This window comes from Macrobrachium rosenbergii, chromosome 41 (genome assembly GCF_040412425.1).
Source record: "Macrobrachium rosenbergii isolate ZJJX-2024 chromosome 41, ASM4041242v1, whole genome shotgun sequence".
NCBI classification, from domain to species: Eukaryota; Metazoa; Arthropoda; class Malacostraca; order Decapoda; family Palaemonidae; genus Macrobrachium; species Macrobrachium rosenbergii.
The window spans coordinates 7,849,397-7,865,363 of record NC_089781.1 but is presented as its reverse complement, the minus strand read 5'-3'; the positions used below and the strand labels follow the sequence as shown (position 1 = coordinate 7,865,363).

General features: G+C 33.9%; 1 protein-coding gene across 5 annotated transcripts in view; it reads right to left on the bottom strand.

Annotated features, from left to right (window-relative positions):
• DPCoAC (dephosphocoenzyme A carrier) overlaps positions 1-15,967 on the bottom strand; it is an 86,627-nt gene that overhangs the window by 11,059 nt on the left and 59,601 nt on the right. For all 5 annotated transcript variants that reach the window (XM_067083837.1, XM_067083838.1, XM_067083836.1 and 2 more), the window contains exons 2-7: positions 10,759-10,878; positions 5,070-5,208; positions 3,787-3,897; positions 3,440-3,630; positions 1,362-1,494; positions 103-235 (exon numbers count right to left, since the gene is read on the bottom strand). In XM_067083837.1, coding sequence (XP_066939938.1) covers positions 103-235; positions 1,362-1,494; positions 3,440-3,630; positions 3,787-3,897; positions 5,070-5,208; positions 10,759-10,878 — 827 coding nt within the window. The remainder of the gene's footprint in view (positions 1-102; positions 236-1,361; positions 1,495-3,439; positions 3,631-3,786; positions 3,898-5,069; positions 5,209-10,758; positions 10,879-15,967) is intronic.

Here is a 15,967-nt window from a genome sequence, read left to right as displayed (position 1 = left end):
TTCATTTCAGTAAGTGTAATCTTGATAGAACAGATTTGTAAGCCAATGATGTGCAACATCAAACAACTGAAAAATTTCAACAAATTGTGAAATTATACTCACAACTATGATAATGTTTTAAAGTTTCATAGATGCCAAAACTTGTCCCAGCATAAGGTATCACACCAAGTAACGTTGGAGTTAACCCTCTGTATAAGGTTAATGGCCCTTCATTCTTCCAAATCTTGGCAAAAACCTAAAATACAAAGTACGTTACCAATGCAACTCAAGTTTAAAAGTTCCTCTCACTAACCAATAATATAACTATTAAATACAGCATGAAATTCCAACAGTACACTAGCTGGGCTTGAGTTGGCTTGGTTTCTGTAATACGTTTTGGATAACTAAGCAATCATACTGTACAAAGAAACATAATTAACTTGAACCATTGCAACATACAGGCATTACATTCTCCATACAGTACACAGTATTCTCATTATAAGCAAGTTCCTATAGTAAGATAAAACTGATATGTGGGGTACACCCACAAGTATGAAATACATCTTTAAGTAAGAAATGTATTTGCAAACCAGTCTCTGAGGCAAAAATACAATAAAATCCTTAACAAACAAGTCTCCCCCAAAAATGCAACCCACAGTTACATGATGCTAGAAATGCATTTGCAAACCAGTCTCTGAGGCAAAAAATACAATAATATCCCTAACATACAAGTCTCCCCCGAAAATAAAACCCATAGTTACATGATGCTATTACTAATTGGTAGTGCAGAAAACCATACTGATTGACAAACTCCAATGGAGGTTGCCATTCAAACAAAAAGTCCCTAAATGTTTTCCCATTTACTTAAAACTCAGTAATGCAATTCTTTAGACAATTACTTGTGTGACTCATTTTACTCATATTTGCTGGTACACCAGTTTCTTTTTCTCCTATAAATCAGTTCCTTTTAGCAACTGCACATTAAGTTTGTTGACAATGCTAATGGAATTTTGAGATCTGGTAACCGTTTCTTCCATCTAAATGAACTGGTTTCTCTGTATGACACTTTATAGTCTTTGAAAATCTGACAAATTGTTCTCTTAATGTGCCATAAGCATAATCTCTCAATTTACAAATATAAGATCTTGACAAACACATGTATTAAAACAGCTTCAAACTCTTACATTATTTTTGTCTTAACTGCTACTTGTATCTGTGAAATACTGGTAAATGGCTCTCTCAAATGCTAAGTGATCTTGCACAAATTAAAAAAATCAATTACTAAAAATACTTTTATAATTATAATTTTTTTCAAATAGATATGCCTTTTTTTTTCTTCAAGTAGATGTGCCTATTCAAATCACTCCTGAAATTTTAAATACCTGAATTAATGAAGAGTAAGTATCCTTGTGGGTTACAGCCATCCTTGCCCGAGCCATATCCAATGGATATGTCAAAAACTGAGAGGTTACACCAGCTAAAGATCCAGCTAGGAATCTGTAGTACTTCGGTGTTCTGCAACAGTAAATAATAGAAAATAAAAGCACATACAGTCGCTTCTTGTTATCACAAACAGCATACACATCCAAACAATACTTTGCACGACTTTGAGCCCCAATTTATTGTAACATGCTTGTAACTTAGCTTTCAGCTGTAAAGCAACGTAAACATATGCCTGTGCTTATATATTTATTATACTTTCATTTACACAGCAAACAAGTAAAAGTGAATGTAGGATATACATGATATTACTTTTGTCAATAATTGATACACATCATGTTCACAATTTTGCTGAAAGGAAAATGTCCATTCTGAAAAATGATTGATGTTGAATTGTAAAATTCATCGTCCTTTACAAGAATTGTATCACCTATGTACACACAGTACAGCAGTACCTTCATGACATGCTTATTGCTTTCATCTTACAACACACAGTATTAATAATCCCTACAGACTAAATGTAATGTATATAAATTAAAACTAGATTTCAATTCCCTATTTAATCTCTTGAAAGGTCAAAACCATGATACAACCTGTTATTCATTTATGTGATTTTGAGGAGTAAAATCTCTGTATTACTGTTAAATAACTTTTAAAACAGTAACGAAGTGGTAATGTTTAGACAACTCATCTTCTGAAATTGACAAAAAATCCTGGTAGATATGATCTACTTTAGCAGAACCATTAATACGTGGGATCATTCTTTCAACAATGGCAATGGCAGTAGATTAAACAGTGTATAAAGGGAAAAAATACTGTATCACTATAACAGAAAAAGGGCAGAACAGTCACATAATTAAAATGTGATTAATGTTATCAAGTGTGGCAGTCTAACTGAAATTCTGAGTCATATTTTCAACTCTACAAGGGGCGTAATGGATTTTCAGTAGAAAATAATTTTATTGGTACATAAAAGCTCCAATAACTTAATCACAATTTCTAAGACTTAAAATTAGGGTAACCACACAATACCATTTGCCTATATTAATGCATTCTCTATGTTCTGGGGCTAGATTGTGCAAGAACCATAACATATACTCATTCTTAATAACATTTTTACTTCATAATGATTTATCTTGTTAAAATAATTAGTTATCCTAACACTGGGCTTCAATTGTATCATCATTGTCATAATCAACTTTTTGTAGATATTTTTCAATCCTGTTAATAACTACACTAATATAATTATAATAATTATTAATGATGAATGTTTGTATCCATCATTATTCATTACTTTGCACAATATAAACATGGTTTTAGTAAATTACATGAAAGTTATCTCACTACCATAAAATTATTGGATGATAATTTTGAAGTAAAGTGCTTCAATACCTGGTCTTGATTTATATGGTCTACAGTAAAACTAAAATTTTCAGGGACCAAATAATTTATATACTTTCAAGTGCAGGACATTGTAAGTAACCTTTTGTTATAAAAACAACAGCAACTTCTGTTACAAAAAGCTTTCTTTACTTGCAATAGGACTGAACACCAAGTCCTTCACCAAGATTTGGAACTGCCAGAAAATTAAGTACAGTATAGACTAGTATAGGAGGATACAGAATGTTGGTGAGTATATCACTCTTTTTAGCATAGGTAGAGGAACAGCTAAATGAATAAAAACAAGACACAGGGCCAACAGGAAGCAGAATTGAATATCTAAAATGGGAATTTCATCCTTGTTCAAGTTCCAATGGCAAAAATTGTAAGAAATAAGAAATATAGTCTATATCCCTTTCTGTATTACAGACTACCTGACCTTATCATAGTTTGATTACAGGCATCTGGTGATCGGCATTTCATTCACTTATTCAATGTGTTGACACACACACCCACACACACACACCTCTATAGGAATCTGATAATCAACATTTAACTAAACAATACTTTGACTGTCATCATGTAAAAAACAAGAAGCTTTTTAATATTTAGAACTGAAAAAATCAGCACTCTTACTTACTCTCTATTAGGTTCATCAATTCTCAGGAGAATCTTGAACTGTTCATGGGATGTAAACTGAATTGCTGCATAGGGAATAATGCGAGCCATGGTGGCAGAGTTGCCACGCCAAAAACTAAAAAGACCTTCCTTACGATAACATTCAATAAGGAAACTGATGGCATGTCGGGCAGAAAATTTCTGTTTTGTCGCCTGTAAAAAAAAAAAAAGGCATATACAGTACATCTGTATATACATTATTACAGAATCTAAACAGCTGACAAGGGAATTACCTACATCCTTATTCTATATTATAATAGGCAACAGGAACACTGAAAACCAGCAACAGCCATACAATGTTAAACATACCTGGAAATTTATTTTTGTTCTGTCAAGTGGAGCAATTGTTGATTTTGCAAGGGCTCCTGCCATTGCTCCGGCAATAAGTGTGATGAATACTTTCTGAGTACCTGCAGCCACCTACAATAAAACAAATATACTTTAGTGAGACATATAATTTTATTCATAACTACAATTACCAACGATTAATGAACAGCAAACTATATATCCTGTATTACTGAATGACATGGAAAAGACTGAAAAAGTTCAATGGTAAATAGAAAAAAAAATATTAAATGACAGCAATTGTACTGGTTAAAAGTAAAAAGAAACAATTTCTATGGGGAACAAAGATATTACTTGAATGAAAAGATATAAAGAAGTCATGTTAACTTCTGATATTATAAGAATACTGTACACTATTCCAGCCTTTGAGAGATTCATGTGATGTGACTTAATAATCAGCCTATTATCACCAAGTATATAACCCAAGCCCATTCAGTTAGTATTATTAACTACTTTTACTACTGCTGTACAGTATGAAATCAGTGTTGACTTTCATTTTCATCTTCATCGTCCTTGTTCTCTTGAGGAAGCCAATAAGGATCTTGCTGAGAACATATAATTGACTTGTATTACACTATACAGCTCTTTCTATTAACCATCATAACCATGTCCAGTCCCACAATATTACTCAAAACTAATACTTCTCATATTCACAATGCCATTGCTCTTCATCTTTCAAACAGGGTTACAGTGGGTTTATTCACTTTTCTATGGATGCAACTGTACTTTGGTAAAGGCTCTAATATGCTTAAAAATAAAGATCCCTCCCAACTTCTGGCATGCACATAACTTAAACAAGCATTTTCAAATACTTGTATGGTGTTCAATTTTAAAATCTTTGGAACGATTTGATTAGTGACGCTATTCTTAAAAATTCATATGCAAATTATATTTTCCTCTAGTTAATGCAACTCTACTTTTTTTTTTTACCACAGTCTTGTATTTTCCCTCCTACTTTTAGTTTTTCTTTCCTTTTCAATTAATTTTCTACTGAGAACCAGCTGGATAAAGGCAGTAGGCTGTACATACCATTGGTCTATATAATAGAACATGAACATTACAGTAATTACAATAAAGGTACTAAAACACAGTCATTACAGTACAGGTACAAAAGCAATATACTGATTCTAGACTAATGAACTTGTACTATGACTTTTAGCATTTTTGTGCTGTAAACAAGAAAAAATAGAAAACAAGCACAGCTAAGCAAATAAAAGTATATTAAGAACACAGCAGTAAATTCTCACCTTTTCGACTTCCTGTACATTTTGTTCAGAAGTAGCTGTAACTGTTTTGAGCAAATCGTCTTTTGTTTGAGAAACTTTGTGTGGTGCACTGGGAGTAATTTCCCTTAAAACATCTCGCGTTTCTTTATTCTCTGTCGATCTGTAAGGTTGATTACATTATCTAATAAAGTACACACAGTCAAGTTCCAATAAAATTTCGTCGGTTTTAACATTTACATTCCCTTTTACTCTCCTTATTTAAGGTCTTACACAAAAATGTGTAAAAATACAGAAATATACAATACAGAAATATACTTTCTCAATGCCTTACTGTTTAATAAGTAAGTCAAGGAATTCTTACTCAGGTATACTCTTCCAGTTAAAGTTACATGTGTACTTTCATAAATAGCATTACTGTACTGTATACTGTCTCTCTCATTTCATAATTCAAAAGGAAAGTTATTTATTTATTAACATTATGCAATAAAATCTGCAATACACCTGAAAAGTAGTTAATTCATCACTACCATTTTCTAACATTTCTTTTCATAAAGACTTTTACATATAGTAATAGACATAGGATATAGTGCTTAGTGTCTTGGCATTCTACTTCGATGACGAGAGTTTTTGCCTCCTATGTGATGAAAAATCACTGGCCCTGTTAACATGTCAGTCACTTCCACAGTGTGGGATCTGTGGGGGGAGGGAAAGTGGGAAATTGGGAAAACCTGGCTGACATTCATCTGAGTACCCTTGAAGTTGTGGAAAGTGAAACCAAGCAACTTTAACTTATTATATATATATATATATATATATATATATATATATATATATATATATATATATATATATATATATATATATATATATATATATATATATATATATATATATATATATATATATATATAATATTGTGTATATATAATATTGTGGAACTTCAGTACCCTTATGACTCTCAACACAGACAATTTGATTTTGGATCTTTTGTCTGAGTAGAAAATTGCTCTGTTTTCATCCATTTGTTTGCTTTTTGGCCAAACTAATCTGACTAACTAGAACATATATGGAATTATGAGTTCCTAGCGTGCAGTTCCCAGCAGAAACAAAAGGCAAGGGGTCAGTTTACCTGTAGTTGTCAATCAGCCTACAACTATTCCTGTCTTGCATTTCACTGTGTTTTTTTTTTTTTGGTGATTCTACTGCAAAAAAGTCACTAAGGGGCCTAAGAAGGTTAGAAATGACAAAAAAGAGACAGAAAAATGATAGCTTAAAAAGTAACTCATTGTAAGAGCTGAAAGTGGTCTCTGTATCATTGATCTGGCTAAGGAGTTTTGTATGTTTATGCCAAAATCTACAATTTCTTCAATATACTATTACAAAGTAAAGATGCCATCTTGGAAATCACCATTAAGTGTTCAAAGTATATCAAGTATTCAAAGCCAGTCAGAGACCAGGGGGTTTTGTTCCCTGACAAGTATTCAACTGTAAACACTTTGGAAAAAAAAAATGCCAAACAGGACCTACATTACTGTACTCATGAGAAGTCATTGCTAAGACACAAGCCAAAAAAGGACAGACTCATTCTTTTGTTCTATGGGAATGCAAATTAATATTTTCAAGAGTAAGTTCAATGTACTGTGGAGGGCTAATAGTAAAGCTTGGGTAACCGGGCAATTTTTTGTTGGGTGAGAAACAATTGCTTCTTGTGTTGGATAATGCTCATATTCATCCTCCAGGCTTGGAGGCAGAGTTGCTGGAGAAGTTTAACAAGAAAATCTTGCCCCCTAATAAAACTAGCAAAATTAGTGGAACAATGATCAAGCAAAGATAAGAGAGAATGCCTGAGCAAACAGGCTGGTGATACTGACAAAGCCATTTATTCAGAGTGGCACTGATGTTAGAGTATCCCAAAGAATGACTAATGAAATGTTCATAGGTGAAAAGAAGTGTAAGAAACACCGGTCAAGAGGGGAAATGGGTTGCTAATAACCTCATAAGAAAAAGAAAAGCAACAATGGGGAAAACATTTTTGTTAAGTCATGAATAAGAGATATGAAGGGAATATAGATATACCTAAAGCTAAAGAGGACCTGAATGTACTTTTGAATAAATGCAGCTTTTGAAGTGGAATCAATAATAAAGAAATTTACGAGAAAAAGAACACAAGGTTATGACAGAGCCACTGCAGAGATGATTTTAGAAGAGACAAAAATGAAACTTCATATACTAATTTGGTTGTTTTACATACTATGGAATGAGAAAAAGCCTGCTGCTTGGGAATACAAAGTCTTAGCAAAGGTACCAAAGAAAGGTAACCTCATTAAATTTGGAAAACGTACACGCATTACATTAATGTCCGTTGTAACGACAATATTCAGCATGGAAAATGTTAAAAACCTTAAGAAATGGACAAGCTGGCTTTGGAGAAGGCAGGAGTTGCACTGATCAAATATTGGTGCTAAAACATACTGTGCATCAGAGCTTGGAATTTAAAAAATCCTTTCTTATGGCTTTGTTGAGTACAAGAAGGCATTTTATTGTGTCCAAAGATCACTACAGTATGTAACTTCTTGCAACAATACAGCATTCTTTTTAAATATGTAACTGAAATTATCCATAAAAAAAGATGAACAATTAATGTTGATGGGTCTTATCTAGTGAATTGACTGGAAATTGTGGGTTCTACAAGGGAATGTTATTTTATCTTTTTTGTTTGCCATCTTCACAGATATTTTAAGAAAAAAGTGCTCAGAGAGGGAGGAGAAGGTTTAGATTGGAGTAAAAATAAAAAGTTAATCAACTTAGAATATGTAGGTGATGCATAGTTTACATGATTTAAAAAGCTTGCTTAACAGAATGAATGATGCATCTACAAACAAAGGGAGAAAATAACATTAAATAGAGAAAGGATTAATGAGGTTGAATCTTTTGAGTTTTTAGGAACAATATCTAGAATAGATTTTCTTGAGTTGGAATTTAGCGAAAGACTTAAACATGAAAAATCAAATAATGGGAGGGGTGAATAAGATTTGAAATCAAATAGACTGAAAATGCATACAAAAGTGAAATAAGGCAAACGCTTAGTACAATCTGTATTGCTGTGTGGACATGAATCATGGTATATAAGATTTTGTAAATTTGAAAATAATGCTGCAAGTAGTAGTTAAGGGTCAGATGGAGGGTACAGTTAAGGAATCCTTGTGTAGATAAGATACTGAAAAATGGAAAATGGCAATGGCTTGGACATGCACTTCACACAACCTCTGGAAGAATAGTATGTGACAGTGTCAACTAGGCTTCTGTGGAGACCAGGTAAGTTGGAAGACCCAGATCTATCTGGTTGAGAACCACAAGAAAGCAGGCTTTAGATGAGTGGAGATTTGTGGAGGACAAAGCTACAAAAAGACACAAGTGGCAGAATTTCTTAGGCCCACTGCGTCACGTGGAACTGGAGAATGACACACACATGTGTGTGTGTCATTATAACTTTGACATGTGATTTATATATCAAACACCACTGAGAAGAAAAGACAACTTATTGTATATCCTGACCAGTGGTAACTTTATTGCTATGCCATCTTCAGAGTACAGATACAAAGTTGTATCAGTCCTCTGAAGATGGCTCAGCAATAAATTTATGCATACACCAGTCAAAATTTACATCCATTTTTCTTTTCTTCTCTGTGGTGTTTAATATATAAATCATGTGTCACAGTGATTATAATTACATAAACACACATACATACATACATACACATATACATATACATATACATATATATATATATATATATATATATATATATATATATATATATATATATATATATATATATATATATATATATATATATATATATATATATATATATATATATATATATATAGACAGTCCCCGCTTTACGGTGAGGGTTCCGTTCCTCCACTGTGTCGTAAGCCGAAAATCGTTGTAACCGAAAAATTGTCGAAAATTGTCAAGAATCCCAAGAAAACCTTACTTTTAATGCTCTGGGTGTATTGAAAACGATGTAAACTGCATTTTTATTGAGTTTTTCATCCAAAAACACCAAATTTTGATTATTCTGCTATTTTGGAGCCATATTTCTTATGTCGGATCGGCGTATGACGCATCATAACCCTGGAACATGCGTCATAAACCAGGAAATAATTTCTGATGAATATATTTTAAAAGCGTCATAACCTTGGAACGTTGGAACGCCTTATAAATAATATATATACTATATATATAAATATATATATATATATATATATATATATATATATATATATATATATATATATAATATATATATATATATACACTGTATATGTAAACACAGACAGAAAACCATTATCAAGTCTACAGTGCCTATAACAGTGGCGAAGGTGCTGATCTCAATGGTGTTTTGGTCATAGAGCGACAATGCAAAGTCAGCATCTATAGCAACCCAATACTGCAGGTCGAGGGTCCCCTAATGAAAGAACCCTAGATTGCCTCTGGAAACATATTATGAGTAGCCTTTGTGGCAAAGATCTGTTGCTGACCCAGTATTGTATAAGTGACTAATCAAATAATAGTCAAAGAGTCCATCAACATATGAAATTTAATGAAAAGGACATATGGAAGTGAAAAATGTGAAAAAATGTTAAGAAATGGACAAGCTGGTTTTGGAGAAGGCAGGAGTTGCACTGACCAAATATTGGTGCTAAAACATACTGTGCATCAGAGTATGGCAATAATCTCGAGCCATGAAGTCACAGTTTGCACACAGACAGATCCTTTTTAAGGGTAAGACAGAAGCAGACAGTGGCAGAAAATAGATACCAAGGGAGAAAGATAGACAGTGAGTGTGAAGTGTGAAGGGGATTTGTGTCGCTACAGAACAACACCAGAGTGAGAAGTGCGAAGGTGATTTGTGTCACTACAGAACAACACCCATTAAGAATTACGGATGGAACTTATAATCTATGGGGATAAATAAAACTAAGAAAACCAAGACAAGCATTCCGAATTAAATTCCCTAAAGGAAATGATTACCTTTTAAGACAAATAAGACCGTTCCTCTGAATGTGAAAACACAACACAACTGCCACTTAAATATATACATGAGTATATACATATATTTTGTGTGTGTGTGTGTGTGTGATGTACCACAGGGAAAAATGTGACACCATATGGAATGTCTTTACATATACACCATGTGTTCTAGGATTTCAAATACACATTATAAATATATAATATACTTTTGTAGCCGCAATGACCTCTCAACTTAATTTAGCGAGATAAGTGTATCTAAAAAGTGTGCGAACCATTCTGACCTTTATTTTAAAAGTGAATAACATGACAAAGCCATCTTAAGAAAATACAAGAATTGCAATACAGCACAAGCATTTGCAAATGCAAAAGTTATGAGTGAGAGAGAGAGAGAGAGAGAGAGAGAGAGAGAGAGAGAGAGAGAGAGAGAGAGAGAGAGAGAGAGAGAGAGAGAGAGAGAGAGTTGAACTGTTTATCACTTCAATATTGTAGCAAAATCGGCGGAAAATGACGAATGCCGACAGTCTATAATCGACTACTAGGCTGTAGAAATGTTTCGATTCTCTGGACTGAAAACAATCAGAAACTCCAAGACAGCAGAGTTTCGAACGAGTGATGGGATGCCTTAGAAGATCTGAAATTGTTTTGTTTTGTTTAAGGGATACGACTTACTGTAATAACTGTTGCGTGTTGTGCCTGGCAGCGGCGATGGCAGGCGTCGTAATATCGCTGATGACAGCTGCAACTGCGCGGCTTTCCAGTCCGTGGCTCATCGTTCGCCCATCGTTGATACTGGAACATGCGGAAATACCATCACTGAATGTTTAGGATTAAATGATTGAACATGGTTAAGAAACACAAGAACAGCTGCTGAGATACAAGTAATTATGGAGGATAATACACAGTAAATGCTAATAACACAGATTATATCAATTACAAAGCCTCTTCATTTTAAGTTAGCTTTACGAGAATGATGTAAAATGTAATGATTTTACTTGGGTTACGATATACAGTCACGGTTCAGTTCTGTAATCTCAAGACTGAACACTTCAATCTTGAAGTTATTGTCAATGAAAATTAGCCAAAAAGTCTTGAGACTTTTAAAGTATTATTAACATTATTATTGGTGAAAGAGATAAACTTCTCTTTTCTTATTATTATTGTTGCCGAAGACATTTCAAAATAATTTTTGAAAAATATCCACTATCTAATGTAAATGTTTTAAAAATGCCGTGTCATCTAAGAATTAACAATACCTCTTCAGTTAAAATATGAAGGGAACTGTAAACCACTTACAAAGACTTTCCAAATCTAACAATGACCCCTCAAAAACGAATCAGACTAAAAAAAAAAAAGCATTCATGTACGAATAAGGCCGATGAGAGAGAGAGAGAGAGAGAGAGAGAGAGAGAGAGAGAGAGAGAGAGAGAGAGAGAGAGAGAGAGAGAGAGAGAGAGAGAGAGAGAGGAGTATAATATTCTTAGGACATCTGGTCTCGTTAACGTGTTTTACCACTGTTCAAGTCTTTCAGTGATGCATGTCTGAAATTCTTGAAGAGAGATGTACAAATATCCGTCCAATTTCGTTCCGAAACTGCCAGCATTTTTAGCAGAGGTGGACCCTGGTCATGCCCTGAGAAAATTCAACAGAACTGAAACTTATGAACAAAGCACGGAGAAAAAAAAGCTATGGAACGGTATGTGAAGCATCAATAAAAATGTCTTTTGTGATTTAGGTATCACTGAATATTTAAAAAATATTTTTTTTTCCTGTGTGGTGCAGCAATAAAATTCCGTATTTTAATTTTAAGAGCTCATGGTCTTTCATTAAGGCCTCGGTTCAACTTGCCAGTAGAATGTTAGACAAAGAAGCCGAATTAGAGAGCAATACTTGTAACAAAATTTATCATCCTTCGCTTGATACCATCTACACTCCAAAATGCAGACCTTCCCCTTGGCGCTTTTACGTCACACACACACGCGCGCACACACACTCATAAACAGTATATGTATATATATATATATATATATATATATATATATATATATATATATATATATATATATATATATATATATATATATAAAAAGAAGGCACCGTGCTTACCCCATATAAAAATAGGTATAAAAGCACGTTAAAACGAAGAAGATATATATATTTCATTATGATAATGTATCAAGTGGAAGTTTCCTTAGTAAGGCATTACCTCTTGCCTTAACATGATTAACATGCGTACATTTTGAATCATAATAATAATGATAATAACAAATAAATAAATGATGTTTGCACTCTGTGAGGGGCACCTCCTTCTGGGAGAGATATAACTTTGCAGGTCGGACATCTACAACATGACATGGAAAACTCCCATCATCCCAGCAAATAAATACTTTTTTTTTTATTTAGAATTTACTCATAGCTGCAACTTCCTGAACCCGCTGAAAAATATTCCAACGTCCAGTTATAACATCGTTTATTTAATCTGAACCGCAAAAATATCAAGTCTATTAATTTCCTTTTTACCAGGCTTTATTTTTTGTATGAATTTTAAGTAATCTTCCAATGGCAGGGTTCGCAAAGGGAGAATTTTGTTTGTCGTCTGGCCATCTTTCAAAAAAAAAAAAAAGTCTCTAGATGTTGTTATAAGCATAATCTTCCTTCTTTTTTTCTCATATCCATTTCTTAAAACATGTTAAATTCCATATCCAGTTCTCAAGATCTGGAGACACTAGTCACTAAGTTCAAAACCACACAAAGAGAAAATATACATTTTTGCAAGTAGGAAGGTCAACATTTCAAAATCTTTAAGATCTTTGTAAAATATCTACCGCCATATATTGTATGTTCCCGTCGACAAACATGTTCAACTGCAAACGGATGGCGAATTATTTAGGAAATTTTCACTTATAAATAACTATAGTTATCTCAAACGACACAAGCCACCAGAGATGTTTATGCTTTCCTTATCACCGATTAAAAAAAATGGTTAAAAATAACTATGCAATATGTAGCTTCTTGTTACTTAATACTTATGAACATAAGGCCGCGTCATGCGATACTCGATAATGACTAACCAAATCAGTCAAGGTCGCAGTTGCTGTCTGATATCTTGAATAAACTTTCATCAAGCAACCACAGACGTATTCTATGTAAGGATGTGCATGTTTGCTTGCTCGTAGTTATATAAACATATCCGATGTTGTCTCACTTTTTGGAATGCACATACCAACTGCAGCTATGACTCCGAGGGGGAAAATGAATGAGGGGGCGCTTCTCCCTCCCGGATGGAAATGGAACGAACCCACGGCAATAATTTAAAGGAAAACACAGGCATGAAGAGAATCACAAAGCTTTACAGTAAGGAAAAGCAGGCACAGAAATGTGTAATCAGGGATTAGTTACTTTTAGAGTAATACTGGGAAGAGGTGGTATGTCGGGCATGACGAAAGTCACCTACGGGGAAGGGTAGTTCACCCCCTTGAACTCTGCAGAGTGGTGAACGAAATACTAGCTATAGGAGAGAGAGAGAGAGAGAGAGAGAGAGAGAGAGAGAGAGAGAGAGAGAGAGAGAGAGAGAGAGAGAGAGAATCACGCAAATTGCCTTACATTGGGGAATATTCATATTACAACTTTTGAGAGTCAACCTTAATAGCAAATCAAAGCATTCTCCAATTACCCCACACACGTATATAAATCTAGGAACGAATTTCTCAGATACTTTTTTGCCACAACGGCCGGCTAACTTTGCTGCAATTCATTCCACTATATGCTGTGCCGTATGTGCTGCAAGTCATTCAACTTTCCCGTACTGTATGCTGCAAATCATTCCACTATCCTGTACTGTATACGCTGCAAGTCATTCCAATATGCTGTAATGCATATGCATTATTTCAGGGAAGTATAGAAATGCTCTTATCCTCGTTGGTCGCTTGTTACTTTTTAGATTACACGAGAGAGAGAGAGAGAGAGAGAGAGAGAGAGAGAGAGAGAGAGAGAGAGAGAGAGAGAGAGAGAGAGAGCAGTGGTATCAAGGACACACGAGAAAATATATTCATTATCTCCCATAAATCCACATTTCCTTCCTAATTACCGTGAAAGATCGCAACACCGAAATCTTCCATATGAAAGAAATTCTATCTGAGAAATACAACTTTACTACGATACAGAGACCACATGAAATCCAAGGCACGTGAATGGCACGTGCTAACAGTGGAATGCAGCTTCGGCCATGGTAGGCGTATCAAGGGGACTGGCTACGGTCAGAGCCATGTACTAACATATGGCTCTGGCTACGGTAGGCATATCAACTATCTAGAGACGTTCACCAAAAGAGGATGGAAAGTCTGTTTTCGCTTACATATACAGTATACCACACAGATCACTGATCGTAGAACAAATAGCACCGAGTATGCATATACTGTGTATGTGCATGTATGTGTGTATATATATATATATGTATATGTATATGTATTATATATATAAGCATACATACGTACATATATGCATACTCGGTACTATTTGTTCCCCGATCAGTGGCTTACGTGATATAAATGTAACCGAAAACAGACTTTAGGCTCTTAAACATTACCATCACGGCTTCACAGGTTCTGCCGTTACCACTGGATTATCCGATGAAAGCAGCTCACGACCTCTTTTCCTTTTTCTGCAATCCTTTTTTTTTATATTTTTCATTACTGCGATATACAACAAAAGGCTCAGCACTGATCCTTGACGGACGTCAACATTTGCCTAAAATATTTTATACACCTGCCACTGTCTTCAGCCTAGACCTACAGTGTTTTGCTGAGAGTAAATTCACTACCTTATATATTTCTACATTATATTATATATATATATATATATATATATATATATATATATATATATATATATATATATATATATATATATATATAAAAGGAAAATTCCACGAAGGAAAAACTGAAACAGTGGAGTGGTTGGTAGGCCTTTTGACACAACGGTCCTTTGCCAGCAGACTGATGAAAAATCTATGAATAAGTTTACAAGAAAGCTCGTATAATTGACAGATGACATACAGATATCCCTGAGGATGGGAATAATCCCCATTCTTAGGAACACCTGTATGTCATCTGTCAATTATACGAGCTTTCTTGTAAACTTATTTATAGATTTTTTATCAGTCTGCTGGCAAAGGACAGTTGTGTCAAAAGGCCTACCAACCACTCCACTGTTTCAGTTTTTCCTTCAGGAATTTGCCTTTTATATAAATATATATACTGTATATATATGTATATATATAAATTATATATATATAATTATATATATATATATATATATATATATATATATATATATATATATATATATATATATATAATATATATAAATAATAAAAATATATAAGGTAGTGAATTTACTCCAGCAAAACAATATAGATCTATGCTGAAGACAGTCAAATATCGAAAATATTTTAGGAAAATGTTGACGTCCATCAAGGATCAGTGCTGAGCCTTTTGTTGTGTTTTTTTTTTTATTATTTTTACATATGAACCTTGCAATTTCAAAATGACACCTGCATTACCTACAAGGCTACAGGAACCTTGAAATTGAAGAAATGACACATTATATCACAGTAATGAAAAAAAAAAAAAAAAGATTGCAGAAAAAGGGAGAAGGGTCTTGAACTACTTCATCAGATAATCTGGTGGGAACAGCAGAACCTGGTGAAGCTGTGTTGGAAATGTTTAAAAGTTAAACGAGTGGTAAGGACAGCAGAGGACTGAAAGTCAACGTAAGCAACACAAAATTTATGGTTACTAGAAGAGGGGTACAGAACAACATACAATTAGGAGTGTCGTCGTTTCTGAGGAAAATGTAGGGGGTGAACTCTGCACTGTGAACC